The 23,703-nt window shown below is 46.2% G+C and overlaps 1 protein-coding gene across 1 annotated transcript in view; it reads left to right on the top strand.

Moving 5' to 3' along the window:
* The window catches only part of BMP6 (bone morphogenetic protein 6), a 42,885-nt gene that overhangs the window by 13,297 nt on the left and 5,885 nt on the right, over nt 1-23,703 (top strand). Inside the window, exons 3-4 of the mRNA XM_014446221.2 lie at nt 13,226-13,374; nt 14,176-14,373. Coding sequence (XP_014301707.1) covers nt 13,226-13,374; nt 14,176-14,373 — 347 coding nt within the window. The remainder of the gene's footprint in view (nt 1-13,225; nt 13,375-14,175; nt 14,374-23,703) is intronic.

The following is a 23,703-nucleotide window of genomic DNA, read 5'->3' as shown; positions in this document are numbered from 1 at the left end:
CTAAGGGCCTCTTTTGAAAAGTAAATTACTTGTTGCTAGATTTTCATCTTTTGATACTTCAGGGAGAATTGGTGTTCAGTGAGTCTTTGGAACTGCTTGAGCCATTGATTTTCAACCTGCCTCATTATCTGTCCCATTATATTTTTCTGGTGGAAATAACCTCCTGGTACCTTTTTGGCTCAGAACTTTGTCAGAATACATGGCGTTCTCTGGCCTCCAGGAAAAGCTTTATAGTGAAAACACTAGATTGTGGGTTTTGTGACTATAAAATTCTTTTTTAATTATTATTTTTAAAAAGAGAGCTAGCAGACCATTTGTAAGGTTTATATTGAACTTCAGCCAAAAATGAGCAGCTGCCTTGTGCTTCAGATGGTGGTGTCATACCTCCTCAGGGCCAGCAGTGAGTTTGGAAAACAAAATCCCCAACTGCCCCAACCTTTGATGACTCTGACAAAGTGGAGTTGCAGTTTCTCTGCCTTCTAGGATGGAGATATTTTGTGACTGGGTGTGCTTAGTTTTTATGTATAGGAAAAGGGAAGATACTGGGGAAATTGGGAGAATTTCATGCTTTTGAAGGGTTCCGGTTGGCCGGGAGGATATTTTCTTTTCTTGTGGGTGGGCCAGGGGCCAGGCCTCCTGCTGTCCCCTCATGTTCTTGCAGGGACCTCAGAGTTAAGCCTATGACTGGGGTGTCTTGGCCGAAAACAATTCTCCAGGCTTGTAAAGAAACTTATTTGTCTAATCTGTGTTCCAGTGAAATTTGTAGTACTTATGGATTAACTTACTTTACCAAGTGTGTGTGTTGCAAAATAGTTGGCCTCCTTGCAAAAGAAAAAAGAAAGGCAGGTGTTTCAATGCCCTCATATACACAGCTGAGGCAGAATAAGCCATGTGTTGGGCCGCCTGGTATAAAGGGCAGCTAGGAGGGCCGTCTCAGGGAGGGTCAGGGAAGATTCTTGGAAGCTAGGTCATTGCTGTGATCACTACAGAAACATATTCCTCAGACTGATAAGAAATCATTAAACCAGGTAAGTTAAGAAGGGGATTACTTGGCTAGATGGTGCTTTGAGTAAGAACAGGGAAACATGTGATACTTTATTCAAAACCTGAGATGGAATCTAAGTCCTGAAAAGGTCTGAGCAACCCATAGAGCAGAGTGGGATCAACCACCCAGGAGAGTGACAGCTAAACCAGAGGAGTCCAGGGCGCCTTTGTACTTGGTTTTGTAAATGTGCCCTGTGCTACGGTGTGGAGTTTGCACTTTAAGATGAGTTTGGTGTTAACATCTGGTGTTATAAATCATTATGTTTTTATGATGACACTGGTAAAAATTGGCATTTACATAGTAGTTAGAGTTTGGAAAAGACCTTCTCATATATTCCCTCATTAGGATTTAACCATGAGCCCATCAGTTAAGCAGGACAGGCATATTACCTATTAGAGAATGAAACGTGGTACATAGGAATTTTGCCAAGTCCAAATTATGTCTAAACTTGTCTGCTATGCTTCCCAAAAGTCAGCCCGATGATGTGAGGACAGTCCCAAGATAAAGGTAAAATGCCAGAAAGCGGTAAGCAGTCTCCTACGGGCATGCTCCACATCTCCATCTCCTTGGCTTGATGGGAACATCCAAGGATGCTTCTGTTTGGATAGCAAGTGAGACAGTTCTCTTGGAGGTGAAAATGTGTCTTAGAATTCAGGCCCTGGTACATTGACTTTCAAGGCCTTCCTATGGAAAACCTTTGCAAACCTTTGTTGATCTATTGACCAAGCATTGACCTATTAGCAGCTTTTCTAGAGGAGGGGAATGAAGGGGAAGAAAGACTAGAATAAATGTATACAGAAGTATTTGTACTTATTCACAGTATTATACATTTGTCCATTTACTTCACCGTTGTCTTCTGCATCTCACACACACTAAGCTGACTTCAAACCTAGATACTCTGAATAATGTTGACCTTTCCTACTCATACATAGTAGCATCATGGTAGCATGCTGCTTGTCATAAGATGTATCATGATCTTTACTTCAATGGCACCTTTAGATTCATAGGGCAATTCTGAGGCCTTTAAAAAATATCACATTGGTGTACATTTCTTATTTGGCTAAACGACATACATTTACTGGTTTTAATTGGTTTTGTGTACTTAGAAGTCAAAGAGCATCTCCTGAGAGCCAGCCAGAAATTTTAACAGAGGAGCACGTTCAGTGTCTGAAAGAGGGTCCTATTGGTCCATGAATTGGCCGCATTTGCCTCTGCTAGTTTTGAAATACCATGTTCTGTTCCGTTTGTTTTGGTGATTGCATTGCTTAGCAGTGATAGTCTATCTTTTGTGTATATGATAACTTTTCTTTCTTTTTTTTTTGTTTTTTTGTGTCTTACTCCTCACCCGAGGATATTTTTCCATTGATTTTTAAACAGAGTTGTAGGTGTGAGGGGAAAGACAGAGAGAGAGAAACATCGATGTGAGAGAGACACATCGATTGATCGATCCGCTGCCTCCCGCACACGCCCCAACTGGGGCTGAGGATCGAGCCTGCAACCAAGGTATCTGCCCTTGACTGGAATCGAACCTGGGACCCTTCAGTCCTTGGGCCGATGCTCTATCCACTGAGCCAAACTGGTTAGGGCTGATAACTTTTCATGCTCTATCTATGGTGCATTTAAAGAATAAATAGTTACCAAGTTTAAAATTCATTATTCCTGGTATAAGCAGTATCACAACTTATTCCTCTGTTTGCAAACAGGCAAAGTGTTTTTTTTATATATTTCTTTAACTTCGGTTCCTACAGGGTGGGGCAAAAGGAGTTTATAGTTGTGAGTATGTGAAACACAGAGTTGATTCTTCTATTACTATTTATTAATTATTGTTTTATTTTCCATACGAACAACTGTAAACCTACTTTGCTAGCGCTGTATGTTTTATCCTAATTTCAGAATCCTTAGGAAGTGAAGAAATGCATCTCTGAATCTAGGAAACAAGGCAGTGTGCTGGAGAGTTGGTTTTCAAACTGAGAAAGATTTCCTTAGGACAGCCCAGAGCCAGCCCAGGGTCCTGAAAAAAGACCAGACTGAGTTATTGCTTAAACTAAATATTTGACAAAATTCACCAATTCTGACCTATTTTGCAGATAGAATATAATTGTCCAAGGAGAGAAAATAACTGTCAAAGGGCCAATACACATTTTCAGAATGGTTAGATTTGATATGCTACTCTGAACTACTCACAGAGCTAGGCACCACAAGAATAAGTCAGGAACAGGAATGGAGATCAGGTCTGGTTTGGACATGTTTGAGTCATGGTAGGGATGCCCAGGAGGCAATGGGATATGGCAGTGCTTAGCTTAGCAGAATGAACTAAACTACAGTAGCAGATATTTGAGCTATTGAAGTTGATTAGATATACCGGCTGTGTAAGAATAGAATAACCTAATTGGTCTAGTAGCATTTATTGAAAATACATTTTGTTTTCAGTTTATTTCAGTGGTATCTTTGTCCTGAATCAGGTGATCACATATGTGTGGGTCTATTTCTGGGATCTTTATTCTGTTCCATTGGTTAATTTTTCTCTTCTTCCACCAATACTGTACTCTTAGTTCTTTTAGTTTTTAAAGAAGGCTTGATGTCTGGTGTGTACGTTCTACAATTTTATTCCTTGAGATTTTCTTGGCTATTTATAGACCTTCGCATTCCCATATAAATTGTAAAATAGGCATTTCAATTTCCACAAAATTGAAATTGATTGGAATTTCAGAAGCCCATCAATTTGGGAGAAATTAACTCTTACCAATATTGAATGTTCCAATCCAATAATATTGTATTTACTTAGGTTGTCTTTAACTTATCAATATTTGGTGGTTTTGTTTCTTGAATATTTTTTATTAGAATTACTCCAGGTCTGTAAGTTTTATATGATATTATAAATGGTATTATTAACTTTTTAAAATTTCACTGTCTAATTGTTTTTTGCTCACATTTAGAAATACAATTGAATTTGTATATTGTTCTTTTATTCAGCAACCTTGCAAATTCACATATAAATTCTAATAATTTTTCTGAGCAATAGTTTGGAAATTCTATAAATACTAGAGGCCCGGTGCACGGATTTGTGCACTGGTAGGGTCCCTCAGCCTGGCCTGTGGGGATCGGGCCGAAACCAGCTCTCTGGCATCCCCCAAAGGGGTCCCAGATTGCAAGAGGGTGCATGCCAGGCCGAGGAACCCCACCGATGCACGATCGGGTCCAGGGAGGTACCCAAGAAAGGTCTAAGGTGTGTCTGGCCCATCTCGTCCAGTCCCCATCGGCTGGACCCCAGCAGCAAGCTAACCTACTAGTTGGAGCATCTGGCCCCTGGTGGTCAGTGCGTGTCATAGCAACTGGTCAAATGGTTGAATGAAGGGTTGGACACTTAGCATATTAAGCTTTTATTATATGGGATAATCATGTCATTTATAAGTATCAGTCTTATTTCTTCCTTTGTATTTCTTATAGTTTTTTCTTGTTTTGTTGTGCTAGCTGGACATCCAGTACAATGTTGAATTCCATTCAGATTTCTAATCTAAGGGTGGAGGAGGGAAGATTTAATAATTTACCATCAAGGATGATGTTTTCTATAAACATTCTTGTATATACTCTTTATTAGATTAAGGAAATTCTTCTCTATTCCTAGTTAAGAGGTTTCTTTAAATTTAGAAATTAGTGTAAAATTTTATCAAAAAATTTTCCTGAGTTTTTGGAGATAATGATATGATTTTTCTTCTTGCTAGTGTTAATGTGGTATATTGCATTAAAGGCTTTCAGATATTAAACCAAACTCACATCCCTGGAACAGGCCCTACTTGTAATTTATTATCCTCTTTTTATAAGGCAGATTCAAAAATGGTGTCTGATTAACTCTATTATCTGGATCACCTATGGATCTATTTCCATTATCTGTTTGTTCCCTTGATTTTTCCTCATTTGGTTTTATTTCCTAGAATGTCTGATAATTTTTAAAATTAAATTCTTGACATTATTTATGAAAAATAGTCCTAGATACCGTTATCTTCCAGACTGGATTTTATTTTCTTCTAGAAAGCAGACAAAATGCAAGCAGATTACCTTGTCCTTTTTGTTGAAGTTGAGGCTGGGTTTCAGGATGTGTTGAGGTTCATCTGTTTCTGGTTTTCTCTTTCTCCTAGAAGTTAGCCCTGTAGAGGTCTCAGCTGAAGGTCAAGGCTGTTTACCAGGGCCCATCTTCCTTGGTGGGCTCTGAACTCTAATGTTTAACTCCTCAGCATTGTAATGCTGCCAAAAAGTCTGCTTTGCTTTTTATGCTCTAAGCATTTTTTTTTTGCTTGTTTTCTCAGCTTCTTACTCCATGCATACACAGCCTAGTATTTGGCAAAATACTGGAGTTCAACTCAGCCAGAACTTGAAGAGCCAAGGTCCTAGAGGAAGTGAACCCAAAATTCTATGAGATCACATTTATGAGCTCACTTCTATGCAGCTCCTTTCCTTTGGGACCTTAGCCCTTCAAGTCCTAGCTGCCTTACACTCAGTGGTCCCCAGCCAGTGCCATTGCTCCAAACTCTGGGCTGCTGTTCCTTTATGTTTGCCATCTATGCCTCATGCAAGGAGTTAACAAGTGCTTTAAGATGAAAAGGCAACAGCAAATACAGGGCTTACCTTCATGCATTTCCCTTCTTTCGAAGATCTTGACTCATCAAGTATTGACGGTGTTAGTTGCTCTAAGGTAACTTCAAACAGGTTTGTTTTTTTAAACTTATTCTTAGTGGGAGTATTAGTTTGATACATCGTAGTCAGAAGCATACATCTCTGAAGTATCATATTTTTACTTGGAAGTCTTTATAATAAGTCCTCACAAATGTTGATATTTGATTCATTAACCAAATACTGTAGTTCTGAAAACAAGACCTGAACCCAGTAGTTGATCCAGTTCCAGGATCTCAGAGGATGGTTTCCTTGGAAAGGCATTTTTTATAGACTGATTGCTCTATGAATTCTGTTGGATGTTCAGTGCTGCCTGCTGAAGTGAAGTGAGTGGACTTTTATTATCACTGAGATAAAAGTGAGATATCTGAGACTATTTTCTGTTTTGAAGAGAAGGGCAAATTCGAGAAAGCCAGGATAGGAGGACACCATTGTGGTCTGGTAGGAGAAAATCAAAGCCTTTTATCACCATGCACAGCCACACCTGTTTCTCTTTCTGTGTCTGGCTTTCACAGGTATGATCCTCAGGGACTCCTGAAATCTTACTGCTGACTTGATCATCTCTGGCGCACTCAGTGTGGGCCTCCGGCAAGCATTGAACTTTTCAGTATTTGTTCCTTTGCCCCTGAAAAAGGGAGAATACAACTGACCCACAGCTTGGGTTATGTAACTAGTTAGTTTTATCTTTTTAGTGAAGTGCATATTATTTATACTTAGAATGATCTGCCTGAATTGTAACAAGTAAAGGCTTAAGAAGCTGCGAAACTTTGTTCCTCAGCCTATGTATGTTCTGTTCTTTGTAAAGGCACAGAATAGAAAAGTATGTCACAGAGAGGAATTAAAGTTGTCATAAAGAATTGCATATACTCAAAAGAATGCTAAATTTGGGAGCGAGGAGACGTCAGGGTGTGGTGGGCAGAGGAAACTCTTGTTTGGGAACTGCTTATCCACTTGGTAAACATGAAAGAGAAAAGGAAATAGGTTTTTATTTCTGGAAACTATGCCTTCTATATTATTCATCCCCAGGAATGGATTGCTTTGATATAAGCACCTTCTTGCCAGGATGGCCAGGGCTGTGGGAGGCAGGCCATGGTAGTAGGTAAGCTTATTTTGTGAAACATCTTTTTAAAAAATCACTAATTAACAGTATTATTGCTGCTTTATTTCCCCCTATTGGATAAGGATATGGAAATGTAGGATTGTGATGAGAACTAAAACATGTAAGATTTGTATAAAAGGTGCAGAACTCCTTATTTAATCTGTGTGTGGTCACCAGGGCATGTTGGAGTGTACCCCAGTCTTTGGGAACATCATTTGTTTACGTGGCCAAAGAAGACAGGTTAGGTAGCCATGAATTTATCTTATATAATAAAAGGCTAATATGCAAATAGACCGAACAGTGGAACAACTGAACAACTGGTCACTATGACGTGTGTTGACCACCAGGGGGCATGCGCGGAACATGGCAAGTGTTGGCCATGGCGGGATGGTGGAGCAGGTGAGTGGGGCTCCAGACCAAGGCAGGGCGCCAGTCGCTATCATCGGGGCGAGCCTCTGGTGGTTACTGAAAATTCTTTGCTCTCGCACACCACAGTCCTGCCCGGCGCTCACACCTGCTGCCGGCAATGGAGCCACCACTTGCACCCATTATCAGCGCCTGGCGCCAGCCCCGATCACTTGGCACCATCAGCAAGTGCAAGCGGCATCAGGGCTTCTCCACCTCCCCCTGCTCCTGAGGGGAGATCTGGGCTGCAGCTGCCTCTCATACCCACTGCTGGCAACAGCCCCGCTTATACCCGCTGCTGGTGCTGGCCCCAATTGCTCCGCACTGTCAGCGGGTGCAGGACTGCCGGCAGACAGGGGACTGGGGCTGTGGCCGGAGGGGCCGGGCGGGGGCATAGAGGATGGGCCAAGACCCGCCCCTGTGCCTACTGCAGCCTTGCTGCCCACAGTTCCTTTCAAGGTGCATGAATTTGTGCACTGGGCCCCTAGTATAAAATAATCTTCTACCTTCTGCTTTCTCCCTGTCTTAGACACATAGAAGCAAGGCTTCTCATTAAACTGCTGCCTTGAACTTGGTCTTACCTGTGATTCCAATGATTAGTCTATGTTGATAACTCCCTGAGGGTAAGGTCAGTCCATAAGACAGACAGTTACTTGAAGAGCAATCCACGTTTGCTCTGCACTGTCTAAGGAAAGGAGCAAGAAATCTCGACAGCAGATAGCTTTGAACCTTAGGTCTAAAAAGCAGGTAAAGGTAATACTATCCATATATAAGAGAGAGGGAGTATGCTGTAGGTCAGAGGCTGTCAAAGTGTGGTCCTCAGACCAGCAGCATCAGCATCAGTGGGAACCTGTTAGAAATGCTAATTCTCAGGTCCCACCTCAGGAACTCTGGGGTGGGCCTAGCAGTCTGTGTGTTCACAGGCTTCCAGGGGGTTCTAATGCAGGCTAAACTGGAGAATGGCTGCTATGACAGCGAAGAACATATGTAACATTTGAGCCAAATAGATTGGTTTCAAACCCCAGCTCTATACTTACTGGTTGTGTGACCATGAGAAAACTACTTAACCTCTCTGTTCCTCAGTTTCCTTATCTGCCAACCTGTGATGGTGTTAATATGATTTACCTTTTATGGCGGTTGTGAGGAGTTAACATATGTGAGAGCACTTAGTACAGTAATGTAGTAAATACCATGTACAGGCTTGCTATGTTAATATTCTGACAGCAAAGTGATTTTTATTGTTTTGTTGAAGATAAAATGTCCCTTTGATATTTGAACCTTCTCTTCATGCCATGCTATCCTTGAGATGAAATTTGGGTAATATCAAGTGGCATAAAATCAATGAGAATTTATCTAATTATATAGTAACTAGAGGCCCGATGCACGAAATTCATCGCAGCCCGGCTTCATCCGGAAGGACGTCCAGAAGGTCGTTCAGCTGTCCAGTCTAATTAGCATATTATGCTTTTATTATTATAGATAATGTCTATTCACCTATGTTACTCAAATCTGTGTGTGTGTGTGTGAGTAGTAGTAGTAGTAGTAGTTTATCCTGAGTTGTAGTGTTATCTTTTCAAATCCTACTTCTTTTCTGTCTTTTTAGTGGTAAAATTTAAAACATAATCCTCTGCATATGATATATGCATAAGAAAAAAATACAAATCTTTGTTTTACTAATTTTCTAAAATGATTGACTCCTTTGACTTTCATCCAATTTGAAAATTGAATTTTCATTATTGCATAAAGTTGATTCACCAATGTATGAATGTTGTTTTGTATCTTAATTTGCCATTAAGTCCAGACCCATAAATGGCACAGGAATATGTTATGAAGAAGTAAAGGAACAAACTACAGACTCACCTTATCAAATATTTCAAAAATCTGCTTGCTTCAAACCTATAAATTCCCTTTATGAAGAACATTTTCCTACTGAAGTGGCTAGTAGTAAACACAGTTGCACTTTATCCAGGGCAGTGTGACTTTGATGGATAGCATTTGTCAGGAAAAGTCAAAATCAGGAACTGAGATGCCCCCTGACCTTCTCCAAGGGCAAAGAGAGAAACCCACTGTGTTTGCCCCTAGTGCCGCCTGCTCCACGGCCAGATGGAATATCACTGACAAGGATAGGTACCTTGGAGGCTGTGCGACGGGATGGACCACACATGGTTGATCTCATCCACAAACACTAATTCTAAAAGTCTAATGAGTGGCTTGGATGAGATCAGTCATGTGTGGTCCATTGTTGAGAGTTTCATTTGTCCAGGATGATCACAATATGAGGAAACTCATGTCCTTGAGTTGGGATCACATTGAGAATAATACTGTTGTATCCTTGAATATGGAATGCATATTCATCATGAAACATGGGTCTATGAGTTGGTTGTGAACAAAACAGGCAATAAATTCATTCAAAATTATATCTCTATCTTGTTTCAGCATTTTCTTTTATAATATGCTCAATTGAATGTCTATCATTCAGTGGGAGGGTCCAAATAATCCAGCTGTGGTCAGATTGGCCAGACCCTAGGACTCTGTTGGGAGGAGACTATATTTTAGATGGAAATAACAGACCTCAACCCTGTAGAGGGGCATCCTTGTTTTTCACACAGGGAACTCAGGTGCATCTTGCTCGAGGCTACACTTTCACAGAGGTGGTAGACTAAGAAAGCCATGTGTCACTGAAGAAAAGTAAATAGATGTGGGTCAGACCAGAACCATTTCATTGACTTGCCATAAATCGTGGCTCTTAAATACCTGAGCTATTGGAAGCATTGAGGGTGAGCCAGCACAGTTGTTTCTTAAAGCTGTGATTCTGAAAGTTCCTCACCATGGCTGTGTGACTGCGTGTCAGTGGTGGGCTCAGTCTCATCGAGAGTGTCCTGCCTAGGAGCAGGGATAGGGCGAGACTGGGCAATCCCTCTCGGATCCCTCTCACACACTTCCCCGCTTCCTCCCGTACCCTGATAGGATCCTGTGACAGCCCTGAGTACATTCCAGTGTTTTCTGTATCCACCCGACTTTGGCATTTACGTGCAGTACATTGTGATCCCTTACCTTACAATGAGCCTTTGCTCAGTCATTTCAACCTGTGCCTTGGATGTTTCTTGACTGCTTTTGAGAAATGTGGTGGCTAAGAGTCCGGCTCTGACTTTCAGTTCTGCTCAGCCCACCTAATACCTGTGACCTTAATGCACTTACCCTTTCTAGGCTCCCTGCCGTCAGCTACAGGACCCACCTCTCCAGGCTTCCCAAGGAATAGAGAGGCTCTTGGCGCATACGTGTGTATAGAAGGCACAGTAAATATTTGTTGTTTCTCTCTCCACTTAGTCCAGTTATCTTAAGTCCATGCTCTACCTCACCTCCCTTCCACAGGACCTCAGGGTCCTGGATTTAATCATCTAAATCTGAAACTGTCTGGCTGCCAGTGAGCAGGGTTTTCTCCCTGCCCTCAGCTGCTGGACCAGGTTCATGAACCCCTGAACCCCACGGGGCTCTTACGCAGTGAGGACGGCCTTGTCCTTACTATGCAGCCAGGGGAGCGGCAGAAACAGGAATTCTTAGGAGCAGAGACAAGATAGACACTTGGGCTCTCTGAGTCCACTCTCCCCATTCTCCCTGAACATTTAATTTCTTCCACATCGTGATTATTATCTTCTTGGCAACACTCTTCCCACGTTTAGCTTTTGATTCATGTTCGCCCTCTTTTACCCATGCCCTTCTCTTTTTTCCTTTTCTCTGCTTTCTCTCACCTGTTTTTGGAAGCTGGCCTTCTGTCCCACCTGCCACTTGCTCTTGTATATTTCTCCGTCTTTGTTACAAGACCTTAACATTGTGTGTATCATTGAAGCTCTGTAAGTAGCAACAAGGGACCTGTGGCAATAGCCCACGCACTGATGCTCTTTGCCTCAGGGGCAGCCTCACGCCCGAAATTCCCACAGCATCTTCATTCGAGGGTGCTGCTCTGAGGAGCATCTGTCCTGTGCTTCCTGGGGCCCAGGCTGCTCCTCCCACAGAACTGTCCATAGGCCTGTTATTGCTGGATAAGGGCTTCTCAGACCTTCCAGAGCAGGATTTATGTCTTCTTGCATCTGAACTTCAAAGCTTTGGACTTGCCATCCCCTCTTGCTGTTTTCCATGGACACCCCATCTCCCTGCTCACAGTTACCTCAGTAACAGAGGGGGGGGGGTGATTTGTCAGCAGGGGGTGTGACACATGCGGGTAGGAGAGCGCTTTAAAGATGGCAGGCCTGAATGTGCCCCCTACAGACTCTGTTCAGCAGCTGAGTAAACTACTTTTAGCTGTACCTACTGTTTTAAGCTTGGAGAAGATGACAATAGCGTTTTCTTCTAACTCTAAGCCATGTAAACAGGAAAAATAGTTTCCCCTCTGAGAAATCTAAAATTCTTAACTCGGATGTTTCACAGGCCTCACAGATACTCAAAAGAATAGCGATAAATTGTATTCACTTGTCACAGGTTGTCTTGGGTAATCTCAGAAGGCAGGATGTCATTATGGGAAACTGAGTCCACATTCTTTTCACTGGCTAGTTCTTTCACTTACCAGCTTTTGATCTTGGCCACATGACACTAACCTCACACCTGAATCTCAGTTTCCCCGGCTGTAAAATGGGGATAGCAATGTTCTTCCGAGCTTTCGGGATTGTCCTAACGACTGAGGAAAGTAAAGTATATGGAAACACTTTATCACTGATTTAAATGTACTTCATTAGTATTGACATGCTCGTCTTAAATTTAGTATTTAATTCCAGTAATTTTCTATCCTCTAAGACAGTGGTTGGCAAACTGCGGCTCGGAAAACCGCGGCTCGCGAGCCACATGCGGTTCTTTGGCCCCTTGAATGTGGCTCTTCCACAAAATACCAGCTCTTCCACAAAATACCGACTTCTGCGCATGGGCCACGAAGTTTCAATTGCACTGTATGTGCGTGCCCACACGTGGTATTTTGTGGAAGAGCCACACTCAAGGGGCCAAAGAGCCGCATGTGGCTCGCGAGCCGTGGTTTGCTGACCACAGCTCTAAGATATTTCGGCAAAATATTGCCAGCACCAGGGAACTTAGATCTTTCCATGACCAAAACACGCCCCCTCCCCGTCACGGCCATTCCGGGCTCAGACTCAGTGTCCTTGCAGCACACGAAGGGGACCGTCCCCTGGCACTGCTCTACCATGACATGTGGGCGAGCAGGAAGAAACCCTCACTCCATCTTCCCACAACCCCTGGGTTATGTTAGTTGAAAACTGTAAAAAGTATAAAAATATTCCCTGTGGAGCCCAATGGAAGGAATGGACTCGACAAGTTTGCCTCAAAGAACCCCAGCCTGGCTCACAGCTGCGCTGGGATAAACTTTAAAATCACTCAACATACACCCACATCACACAGTCCAGGCGAGAGAGGACTTGACACTCACCATAGACCATGCAAATACCTTAATTAAAGGAAAAGAACTGGTGATTACTCAGAAATATGATGTGGCTTCTGGTTTCTCTTTATTTCAACGTGAAGATTATCAGATCTTAATGTTAAAAAGAAAATGAGCAAAGCACAACTTTGTGAAAGCTCATATTGATCCCGATTTTAATATTTTCTTAATCCTTTTCCTCACTGCCCCCCCCCACTTTCTCTCTTTCTAGAGTTCATTAGCCATAAAGTAAGGAACAATATGACCCTATCTATCTGTCTGTCATTTATCCTAATTCCTCAAGAGATTTGCGTAAGCATCGTAGCGAGGCTGTGGGTGAAGCTGAGGGGCCCTGCCATCTTCAGAGAAAACCCGTTTCTCTGCAGGGCCCTGTCACAGTCATCTCTCCGCGTGTCAGCACCTGCCCGCTGTGGTGCCACGCCTGCCAGAGCTGCAGATCGCTGGACACTGCTTTACGCGGGACCTGATCTGACACTGGCATCTTTTATTGTGACACCAGGCAGGACAGAGTGAGAGTGAGCTGAGGGGACAGCCGGCCATTCACTGCACCACCTCTCCTTTCTTTCAGAGACTCTGACCTCTTTTTGCTGGACACCCGCGTAGTGTGGGCCTCAGAAGAAGGCTGGCTGGAATTTGACATCACGGCCACTAGCAATCTGTGGGTCGTGACCCCACAGCACAACATGGGGCTTCAGCTGAGCGTGGTGACTCGGGATGGTAAGTTTGCCAAAATCAGGCCAAGAGTCGCTGTCATTCATTTCCTCTTCAACGGTTATGAGAGAACCGTGGTTTACAGCTGAGTCCTCAGCTCACGATGACTTCCTTTACTGTTTCCTCGTAACTGCTACTGAAAAGCAAAACCTTCCCCTGGAAGGACTCGGAGACGGGTAGGTGGTCCAGGTCCCGAGAGAAACAATGGGAGGCGAGCACTCAGAGGCAAGGCAGGTGGATGATGTTGAGAAAAAGAAAGATGGGAGCATAGGCTAAATCCTGACCCTGTCTACCCCTCCCAGCACCCCTTCTCCTGCAGCACCCAAGTTCAGCAGATCCAGGGCCCCTTACGGCCCTCAGAGTGGGCATGCTCTGTGTGTTGAAGTCACCTCACTGGTTGGGATGAATATGATCAGAAAGAAAGAATGAATATGAAGGAAAAGGACTCGCAGAAATGAGAGAGATGTGAGAGAGACAAGTCGATCTGTTGCCTTCTGCAAGCACCCTGACCTGGGCTAGGGATCGAAGCTGTAACCCAGGTTTGTGCCCTTGACCGGGAATTAAACCCTCAACTCTTTGGTGTGAGGGCTGATGCTCTAACCACTTAGCCACACCAGCTATGGCTAGAAGGAGGGTGTTGATTTTGTCCATCCAGAGGGTGCCACCAGAGATCCGAGAATACACATGCTTTCCCCTCAGCCGCATTCTTTATGCTTAGTCCCTGGGAGGCCGGAAAGGATCCGCTATGCAGCTGCAGGAGTAAGTTTACATGGAATAAAGAGGGGCATGCTTTGGTTTGCATTCAAGGACTCAGCATCAACCCCCGAGCTGCAGGCCTGGTGGGCAGAGACGGCCCGTATGACAAGCAGCCTTTCATGGTGGCCTTCTTCAAAGTGAGTGAGGTCCACGTGCGCACCACGCGGTCAGCCAGCGGTCGGCGTCGCCAGCAGAGTCGCAACCGCTCCACCCAGGCCCAGGACGTGTCCCGGGTCTCCAGCGCTTCAGGTAGGTGTGCGTGAAGTCTTTTTCTTTGTCGGCTCTCAGGCCTCAGTGAGAGCAAGGACGTGCGGATGGTTTCATATCTGCACGGCTTCTGCACGGCAAATACAAAGGCCTGCAGGTGCCTCGTCATTGTCACCAATGATCTAGGGCCACGGAGGGAAGGCTTATTACCCAAAGATGGAGTCTGCAGCCTGCAGGCATCCTGAGTGTCTGTTTTTCTGGAAAAGCATCCTTCTGTTGGGTAAGATTTCTCCAGCTCCTTTTTTACTCACATAAAGATCCCAGGTTTTCTCCCAGGCACATTATGCCTGGGAGGTTGCGGGATGGAAACAAGCTTCAGACATTTGTATCAGATGGACTTGTATTTGTCAGTGCCCTTGGCTGCCCCATGTGCCAGGTTTGATTGGTTCATTTAACCCGGAAGTTCAGGGCTTCTAGCCTCAGGCATGGCTGCCTCCAGGGGCTCAGAAGAATCTCTCTTTCTCTACTTTGTTGGCAGCATTCTCAGAGAGACTCTCTCTCCGTGGTGGTAAGAAAGGCAACCAGTAGTTCCAAGATCATCTCTTTCATGGTGGCGCCCCAGAAAGCCAGGCTGGAGCCATGTGCTCACCCCGGGAGCTAAGTAATAGGGCCAACCCCATCCTGCCCTGACCAGGGAGGTTCAGAGAGAGAGAGAGGGAGAGAGAGAGAGAGAGAGGAAGCAGCTCCCTCTGCTTGCGTGTCCATTCCCCGGTTCTTCAGAGACGGTCCCTCCCGTGCGGTGCTTTGTTAGGAAGTGGCACGGAAGTCCACTCATCGGGACCTGAAGGAGGGGGCGCAGGTGTGGTGCCTCACAGAGCAAGTGGCTGTTCAGTTCGAGCGCAGATGCATCTCACTCTAAAGCCCGAGCTGCACGTTCTGGGTTTTCTTCGGCCGTTTAAATCGTGCGAGAATCCAGCAGGAAGTGAAAGATGTGCTGTGGGCTTTCCAGTCCGAGAACCTGCTTCCCTTGTTACTGCTCTGTGACCTTGGAGAAGCTTCATCCATTTCCGCTTCAGTTACTCACCTGTGCAGCAAGGTTGGCTACTACTCGGCAGATTGGCTGGGATTAAATGAGGAGCATTTGATCTGGTTCATAATAGCACTTGAAGATGAGTTGTATCCAGTTGTAGGAAGCAGGTTGTCAGGGCCTAGGTTAGGACCCTCAGAAAGCACGTAAAATACTTCTGGAAGGTGCTTTCATTGCTCCAGGTGACTGTTTAAAAATGCCATCTCCGGTGGCCAGAAAGAGTTCATGCAGCTTCCCCAAGTGCCCGTAGGAAGAAAGTGTCTGCAGTTCTGACTTCATCAGCCATTTCTCTGACCAGCGACTTGGATGTGGAACTTGAGGATCCACCACCCAGTGTGATGTGACATTTTGCCTCTTGTCATCCTGGTGTTCCTTGGAAGCGTTGCACAGCATGGGTGTTCCTGTGTTTACCACTAGAAACAGTCAGGGTTGAGGTTTATAAAAGAAGAAGAAGAAAGAAGAAGAAAGGGGCAGCCTGCCGCATGGAAGGAAAATCTCGCTTTTGCTCTGGGCACGATGCTGGGCGGCTTCTGTTCATTAATGAACGTGGTCACTTTGGTACTGGGACCTCAGACATGAAGGCAGCTCTTGAAATGTTGATTGCTTTTAAAATTAAAATTTCACTTGATTTATTCAACACCCGCTCCGCGCCCCAGTACACACTGGAATTTTTTTAAATTGAGAAAACATGTTGTCTTAGATTTTGGTTTTAGCAGTGTCACCCAATTTTTTTTCCAAAGTTTCTTTCAACTTTGTTTTTTCAATTTGATGACTTTAAATTAAATATGAATATTAAAGCTTATCTATTTCACAATAAGATACAAGTATATCTGGTTTTCTTCTTGGTCTTCCTACCCCTCCCCCCACCTCTCAGCCCAGGACTTTCTAATTTGCTTTGCTCCTTCCAGCAGTACTAAGGCAAAGAGCTCATTACAGATACCTCTGGCCTCAGCTGTGTAGAAGGCCAGACACCCCCCACCAAGAAAGTATTCCTACGAAGGATCCTCCTTGCATCTCACTATCTTCAAAGACCCTCTCAAGTCGGTGTGAGAAATTGCTCATGTGAGGCCATACTTGGCTCACTCTTCCTTATTTATCCGTGCTGTGCAGGGAGTGGACATGCAGAAGAGGAGGTTGCTCTTGGAGAAGGGAATTCCAGGAAGATGGCCTGCTACCCTGAGAAATGGGCCAACCAGTTTTGCTTCCTTTCCAGGCCACAGTGGGGCCAGATGTTGCTGGGCCTTCGTGACCCAGGCAGATGCTGCAGAGACGAAAAGCTGTGGCCTCTGGTGTGACTCCAGGCAGGCCTTTCCCCTTGTAAATCAATCTTTCAGGAGGTTGAAGGAAGAGATTACTTTGCCTCTGCTGCCCCCCTTCTTCCACAGAGTGCTCCCAGGGAATTAACATTTCTCCACTGCAACAATGCCGCCAGGAGAAGCCCGCTAGAGAACGTCCTGCATCTGGGTAAAGAAGTTAACAGAATTCACTGAATTGCCTGTCCTCAGGGTGAAACATGGCAGGGAAATATGTGGCTGTTTTTGAGACTGAGCTGCAGATGCCTGAGATGGCAGGACCAGTCCACAACAAGGGAAAAGCCAGCAGCTCCATCCGCCTCCTCCCTACTGCCCACCAAAATCTGCTCTCACATCTGTACTCGGCCTTTAAGCCGGACCTTTCCAAACACACGCACCCAACAGTGGGTTTGGATCAGAGTCATCCTGGAAGGTTTTCACTTGCCCTGGCTGTTCTGTAAGCTGTCTGCTCCAAATGAGAGATGGTGTTCGCTGTGTGGCACGTCGGCAGTGGGCTCGAATATCATCTGGACAGTGTCATTTCTCGTTTTTACAAAGCCTGTGGGGAGGTCTGAGCCAGGCTGTGCAGCCCACTGGGGATTCTGGGAAATCTGGCAATTCCTTTCTAGCCTCCGTGTCTACCAGCCTGCTGGTCTCATGTGCCTTGCACTCTTTGGCTTCATTTGGTATCTCTTTCTACTTGCTGCCTTCCCCTCTTATATAATCTCTTTCTCTTGGGGTTCACTATTTTGTCTTCTGGGGACTGTGACACACCTGGCCAATCCATTATGAGGGCTGTGAACAAATGGCCTTGGGGGCGGGGGGCGGGGGGTCCCATGTGGTGATTCTAGATACTGATCTAGCTTATTTCCAAGATATCTTTGGGGAGGGGGTAGTTAATGGGATTTCAAGTCAGCTGGTGAGTGTGAGGTTTTCTGCCAGGTCAACCAGCTGGCTGCCAACAGTGTGCCTTACAATTGCTCTTTCTTTTGGCAATGGTAGTTTGGAAACATTTTCTGCCACTCTTAACAATTCATGTAAAATTGAATTAGATGAGTTTTAGGCCTCTTTCATCCTTGATGTTTATGTTGCCACCACCCAACTCTGCCAACCATCTATGAACCAGCAACTTCTCAAGACCCTGTCTCTCCTTTGGAATGAGTTCTTCAAAAGCTACCTGTTAGCATTTCTGACAGTCAGTTCTCTTTCCATCTCTTTCCAAGCATGTGTCTTTAAGGTCCTGGGGAAAATGTGGCTCTGGTGCATTTAGATATACTTATTTGACCTTGTTGATAATTCGTATCTTCTATCCCTTGAACTTCCCAACTGAGAGGATTCAGTTGCTTCCAGATAAGACAGGTAACCAGAATTCAAGCAACAGCTTGGGCACTTTATTATGACTATGAAATTTGTTGCTGTGCATTTCAGGGCACTCCAGTCCACAGACTAGGGGGTCTCATTCTTACAGGTCAGTGCATATGTGGCCTTTTAGTTCCCAGCAGGTGTCCCCACGAGGTCATCCTTGGCTTCCGTGGGATGGCCGCCAAAGCTTGGGAAGAATGGACTATGTATAATTCTTCAAAGGAGGGGGCATTTTAATTTGTCATTTTGATCTTAAATTAAAATTTTAGGCCTTGCAGCTAGGCTTCCAACTGTCTCAGTCAAAAAGTAGAGGCTTGTTAAGAGTTTTCTGAATGAAATCAAATCTTAATTCTCCACCGCTATGGAGCACAGGTATGGCACTGGTGGTCTGAACGTTAGAATAATTTCAGATGCCATATGTGTAATACTGACTCTCCTTGGCCATGAAGTGCCTTAGGATAGTAGTTATCAGGGAGAGAAACCGCCTGGAAGGGTGCCCTGTCCCTGGGCTCACCCTTCCGAAGGTGCTGATGGCAGTGGTGCTGAAAGGCGTAATAACGGCGTTAATAACACGGCGTGGACAGGTGCTGCCAGTAATTCACCAGCTGTCGCTGCTCCTGTAGGGGCCGGGGGGCTTGAGACTCAGTCTAGGAGCTGACGGGAACAGAGGTGCTCGGAGCACAGGGGGTCTTAAAGCTTAGTGTTCAAGGGGAGTATTTGTCTATTTTCACAAACTTAGCTCCGTAGTCTTTTTTTTTTAATTTTTAATTAAATCTTTATTGTTCAGATTACATTTGTTCCTCTTTTTTTTCCCCCCATAACTCCCCTCCTCCCAGTTCCCGCCGGTGTCTCGAGCTACCATCCAGGCCGTAAACAAAATCTAGATTCTGAAAATAAAGCTCCCCACCCCCTACACCCCAACACTTCATGAGGTTACAGACACTGGAAATCGAGATCCTGGCGGTCCCCCTGCAGCCTGCCGTGCCGGAGCTCAGGAGCTGGGCTCCTTCCAGCGTGTTCTCAATGGCTGTGTTGATCGTGGTCTGTGGGAGCCAGAGACTTGTTATGGATAAGACGGGCTGATAAGGCCGGGGATATGGGAAGAGCAGCCAGACCACTGAAGACAGAGGTGCCATTTTAACAGCCGCTGTTGTCCTCCCCCTTGGCATCCTAGGAGAGAAGGGAAGTGGGAGGGAGTTGCTCACTCTGACAAACAAGTTTCCTCTGGGAAGATGTTAGCCTGAGCTCAGGAAAGACAGTGTGGACCCTGCCACTCTGTCCCCAGCGCCTGCCCTGCCAGCTTCTCCCCGGCTGAGCGTGCGTCCAGCTGAGCAGGGACAGTGGCCGGCCGCAGTGGCGAGGCCTGTGGGCAGCCCACCAGCCGGGAGCCCCTCTGCAGGAGCCCCAGCAGGGGAGGCTCCACCTGCCCACGCCTCACCCTTCTTCCCTTTCGCCTGATTTTGGATGGTTGCCCTGCCTTTGTCTCTTTTCTGCCTTTCCCCTCTCCATGTCTTCCTTGCTGTTTCTCTCTCCTCCTGTGGTTTCTCTCTCCTCCTCCGCTGTTGGGGTTGGAAAGGAAAGTGGGTGGGCTGCCTGGATCCCCGGGACCGGGGCTGGGCTTGAGCTGCTGTGGCTCAGGTGCAGCCACCTCCCTGGGGTCCTCAGGTGGTGGCTGCACGGTCCAGACTCTGCTGCGATGGTGCCCCTCAAGCTGGCCACACAGCCTCCCTCCCTGCATGTCGCCTGCCCTGCACATCAGTATCATCGCCCTTCACATCCAGGGCTCATTGCCCTAAGACCCTCCTGGTCTTTCGTGCAAGGGAAGCCTGCCATTCAGTGCACTAAGTGATTCCGCCTCAGAAATAAACCAGCAGCGCCCAGGCTCTCCTAGCACATGGCTCCTGCATGTGTGGCTTTCCAGGGCCAGATGCAGGGCGTGCAGATGGAATTGACCCCGATGTCCTCTTAGGGCTGTGGGATGTGCCCCTCGTGTTTGGGGTGGAGGCAAACATGCAGTGTACGTGGCCGCTGCCTGGGGATGGAGACGCTGTGAGGAGGTGGCAGGCCAGCGGTGCATGCAGCAGTCAGAGCACCCTGCCCTGCCCGCACTGAATTAGAGAAATGCTCCCTGCAGTGTCCTGCTTGCCTGAGCTGAGTGGGGCTTGTGGGGTGGCCCCCATTGTCATGTGGGCCCAGCCATCATAGGAAAGAACGACCACAGGGCCAGGGTCACCAACGGAGCTGAGAAGAAAGAGCTCCCAGCCAGAACCAGGAAGACCGTCTCTCAGCCATAGCCTGCATGGGACGTACAAAGGAAACAGAAGGGGGACAAGGTGGCCTAGGAGGGGCCAGAAGATGGGAATGAGGATGAACACAGGGATTCATGACGAGCTCTGTGTGCTGGGAGCCGCAGCATCAGCCCCTGGGGCCGCCCACCAGATGTGACTGATCCCCGTCCCCACCCTGAGCAGGACTCTCAGATGTGGGCGTTCAGGTATCTGCAAGGACAAGATGCCTGATCACCACACCCTCCTGCCGTCAGCCGGACGCCAGGAAGACGCATCTGCGAGCAGCTCATTTTGCACTCGCCTCCCAGCACCTCCGGGTGTCCCCGGCCCCCAGGTAACCCAGAGTCAGAGATCATAAGGACACAGGCGAAAAATGATGGCACAGCCACTGAGGCAGCTAATGCCACAGTCAGAAATGGAAGACACTGGTTACCAGTTTGACCATTAGCAATGGACACGGGACTTCTGTGTTTCGGTACTACTGGTTTCATCGTTCAGAAGGCTGGAGGAGATGCAACCCCCCTTGGCAAAGTCCTGGAAGAATAAAGACTTAATAAAGACACACTTTGGGTGCTGCAGCCTGGCCCTCTCGCCCACTCTCTTCTACTTCCCTTCCTTCCGAGAGGGACCGTGCGGTCCGCCTGGCAGTCCCGGTGCCTTTCCCACTGCGGAGCGCGGAGCTCCTGCTGAAAGGCCTTCCCTAGGGTGACCGGGCAGGCGTGTCTTGGAACTTTAATGTTTCTCACCTTCCCCGGTTGCAGCTCTGAAGCTTCCTATGAGATGAAACCGATTTAAACTCCGTTTAAATGTTTGTAATGTTTATTTGGAAACAAGGGCAATGATTGGGGTTTTAAGCGGTCTCTGGTCTCCGAAGCTTTCCCTGCTGGAGCCGGTTATGAAGTGGGCGCTGGGAGGCAGTGCTGCTGAGGGCGAGGAAGATGCTTCTGATGAACAGGAAGCGGGAAGGTCTGTGGTGGGAGACTGTTTCCCTCCTGCTCCGCGCGCACTAGCAGCCGCCTGCCTCTGGTGGTGGAGGAGCTTATCCTGGGGTCTCATGGCTGTTACATTTTGTTACCTGGTCACCTAAGAGTGTGTTGCCCAAGCCCACCTATGGCTGGGCCCTGCTTGTCCAGGTTACTCTGGATGACCGTCTTGGGCCTGGTCTGGCTGGGCCAGACTCCCAGTGGGGTTGGTGGCACTTGCCCTGCCTTCCACTCTTAGGCCAAGGAACCACATGGAATGATTAGAGATCCAGATTTCGCTTTTTATGTTCCACTTTGAAAGAGCCAGATCCCCTGAAAATTTCTCTCACAACCAAGACCCACCTTCACCATAGCTGCGTCCGGGAACGTGCATGGAGGGCTGGTGTCTTGGGACAGAGCGTGTGTGAGTGGGCTGACGCTGCACCTGTTATGAGCCTCTCATCTCAAGGTCTAGAGTCCGCAGACTCACCCGGGCAGCAGGGGACCCATTCCTGGTCATTCTGACGTGCAGGTCTGGATGGGGCTCAGACTCCCTCCCTGGTGGTTCTCGTGAATCGAAACAGGCAGCCCCCGAGTCAGACCAAGGACTGCTGCCCAGGGGTGGCATTGCCAGCCTCTGCTCTGTTGCTCTGGTTAGTGGGTTCGCATCTCTTCAGCTCTAGGCCTTCTCTTCTCTGCCCTTCCCTTGATTGGTGAGCCATTTGGACAAAGCTGTGCTGCCTTCCTTTATCCCACTGGAGTGGCTAGCTATGTGCCTGTTCAATTTTAACTGCATAATTTTCACTGGCTCTATCCAGACCATCCATCTAACCACATATCAAGGTGGGTGGGGGGCGGGGGGTGGTTTCTCTGCAATCTGTGAATCCCTACAAACCAAACAAGGCATGGCAGTGTCATTCCACTGTGGAACTCGGGGTCCTGGCCCTGAGCAGAAGACAAGTATTTTGAGGAAAATTGACCTTCACAAATATTTATACATCCTCTGCCAGCACTTAACATGGAGTTATAAGGAAACTTAAGTCTGGCCTGAGTGTGTCTGTAGGAAGAAAAACAGGAGCCCAATTCCTCCCTCCCCCCACCCCATTGTTACTTATCAACAAAATGCCAGCATCTGGCTCTAAAAGAAACAGCTGTTCTTATGGAGAAAGTTCTCTGTTGAGCATGGAGTGAGTGAGCAGGAGGTTCAGACAGTGAGGACTGGTGGGGGCAGAAGTGAAGCTTTTCACTCCATCTCCGTGGTTCTGGCTGCTGGAGACACTGGGAATCCAGACGTGCAGAAGTCGTCCCTGTCTTGGTTCTGACACCACTAGGTGTCCTGCAATCCAATTCAGTCATCACACCAACCACCTGGAACTGACCCAGACCCACAAGTTCAAGGGTAAGGTCCCCAACAAGACCGCTCTCACTTTAGATGCCAGCTGCAAATGGGGTCCCCAGCCTGCCAATTATGTCTGACTTGGCTACAAACTCAGGGATTCCCATGACCACCCCACCTTTAGGTTTGATAGTTCACTGGAATAACACAGAACTCAGGAAAGCACTATACTAGGTGTACCAGTTAATAATGTCAGATTTCGTAATCAAAGAAAACACGATAATTTCAAGAGAAACATCAAAAGTGCTTTATTCAAAGTAATGTCCATCGCTAGCTACACATTTCCCCCATCTTTCAGGTAATTTGTGGATACTGTCCCAATAGAACTTTTCTTGTTTTGAGGCAAACCATTCATAGACTCAATTTTCCATTTCTTTGTACGTTTTGAAGTGCTGCTGAGAAAGTGCATGTGCCATCGATCGGAACAAGTGGTAATCTGAAGGAGCAAGGTCTGGTGAATACAGCGGTGGGTTACTGCTTCCCAGGCAAGATCTTTTAACATGTCTTTAACTGGTTTTGAAGTGTGTGATGGTGCATCATCATGAAGCAAAATTACTTTAAAATCTTTCCCATTGCTTGTAAACTATCAGAATTGTTTGCTGAGCAACGTTTAATCTTTCTGCAAGTTGTTTTTGAGTTTGACATGCATCTTCATCCAATAATGCTTGCAATTGTTGGTCTTCAAACTTTTTCGGTTGACCTGGACGTTCTTTGTCTTTCACATAGAAATCATCACTTTGAAAGCGTTTAAACCAGCATTCACAAGTATCTTGAGATGGAGCATGTTCACCATAAGCTTCCTGAAGTATTCAGCAGCACTTTTCTTCAAAATAAAGTAATGAATTAAAAGTTCCCACAAATGCTCTTTTTTTGGCATGAAATTTGACATTTTTAAGCGTAAAAATATCTATGATGTTAACAACTTCAGCAAATTTGACATATGAAGTTTTAAAGCTGGTCACTACAACAAAATAGCATACATATC

Source organism: Myotis lucifugus, unplaced genomic scaffold (assembly GCF_000147115.1).
Source record: "Myotis lucifugus unplaced genomic scaffold, Myoluc2.0 scaffold_516, whole genome shotgun sequence".
NCBI lineage: Eukaryota > Metazoa > Chordata > Mammalia > Chiroptera > Vespertilionidae > Myotis > Myotis lucifugus.
The sequence above is the reverse complement of the archived record's forward strand: the minus strand, read 5'-3'. Positions and strand labels throughout refer to the sequence as shown.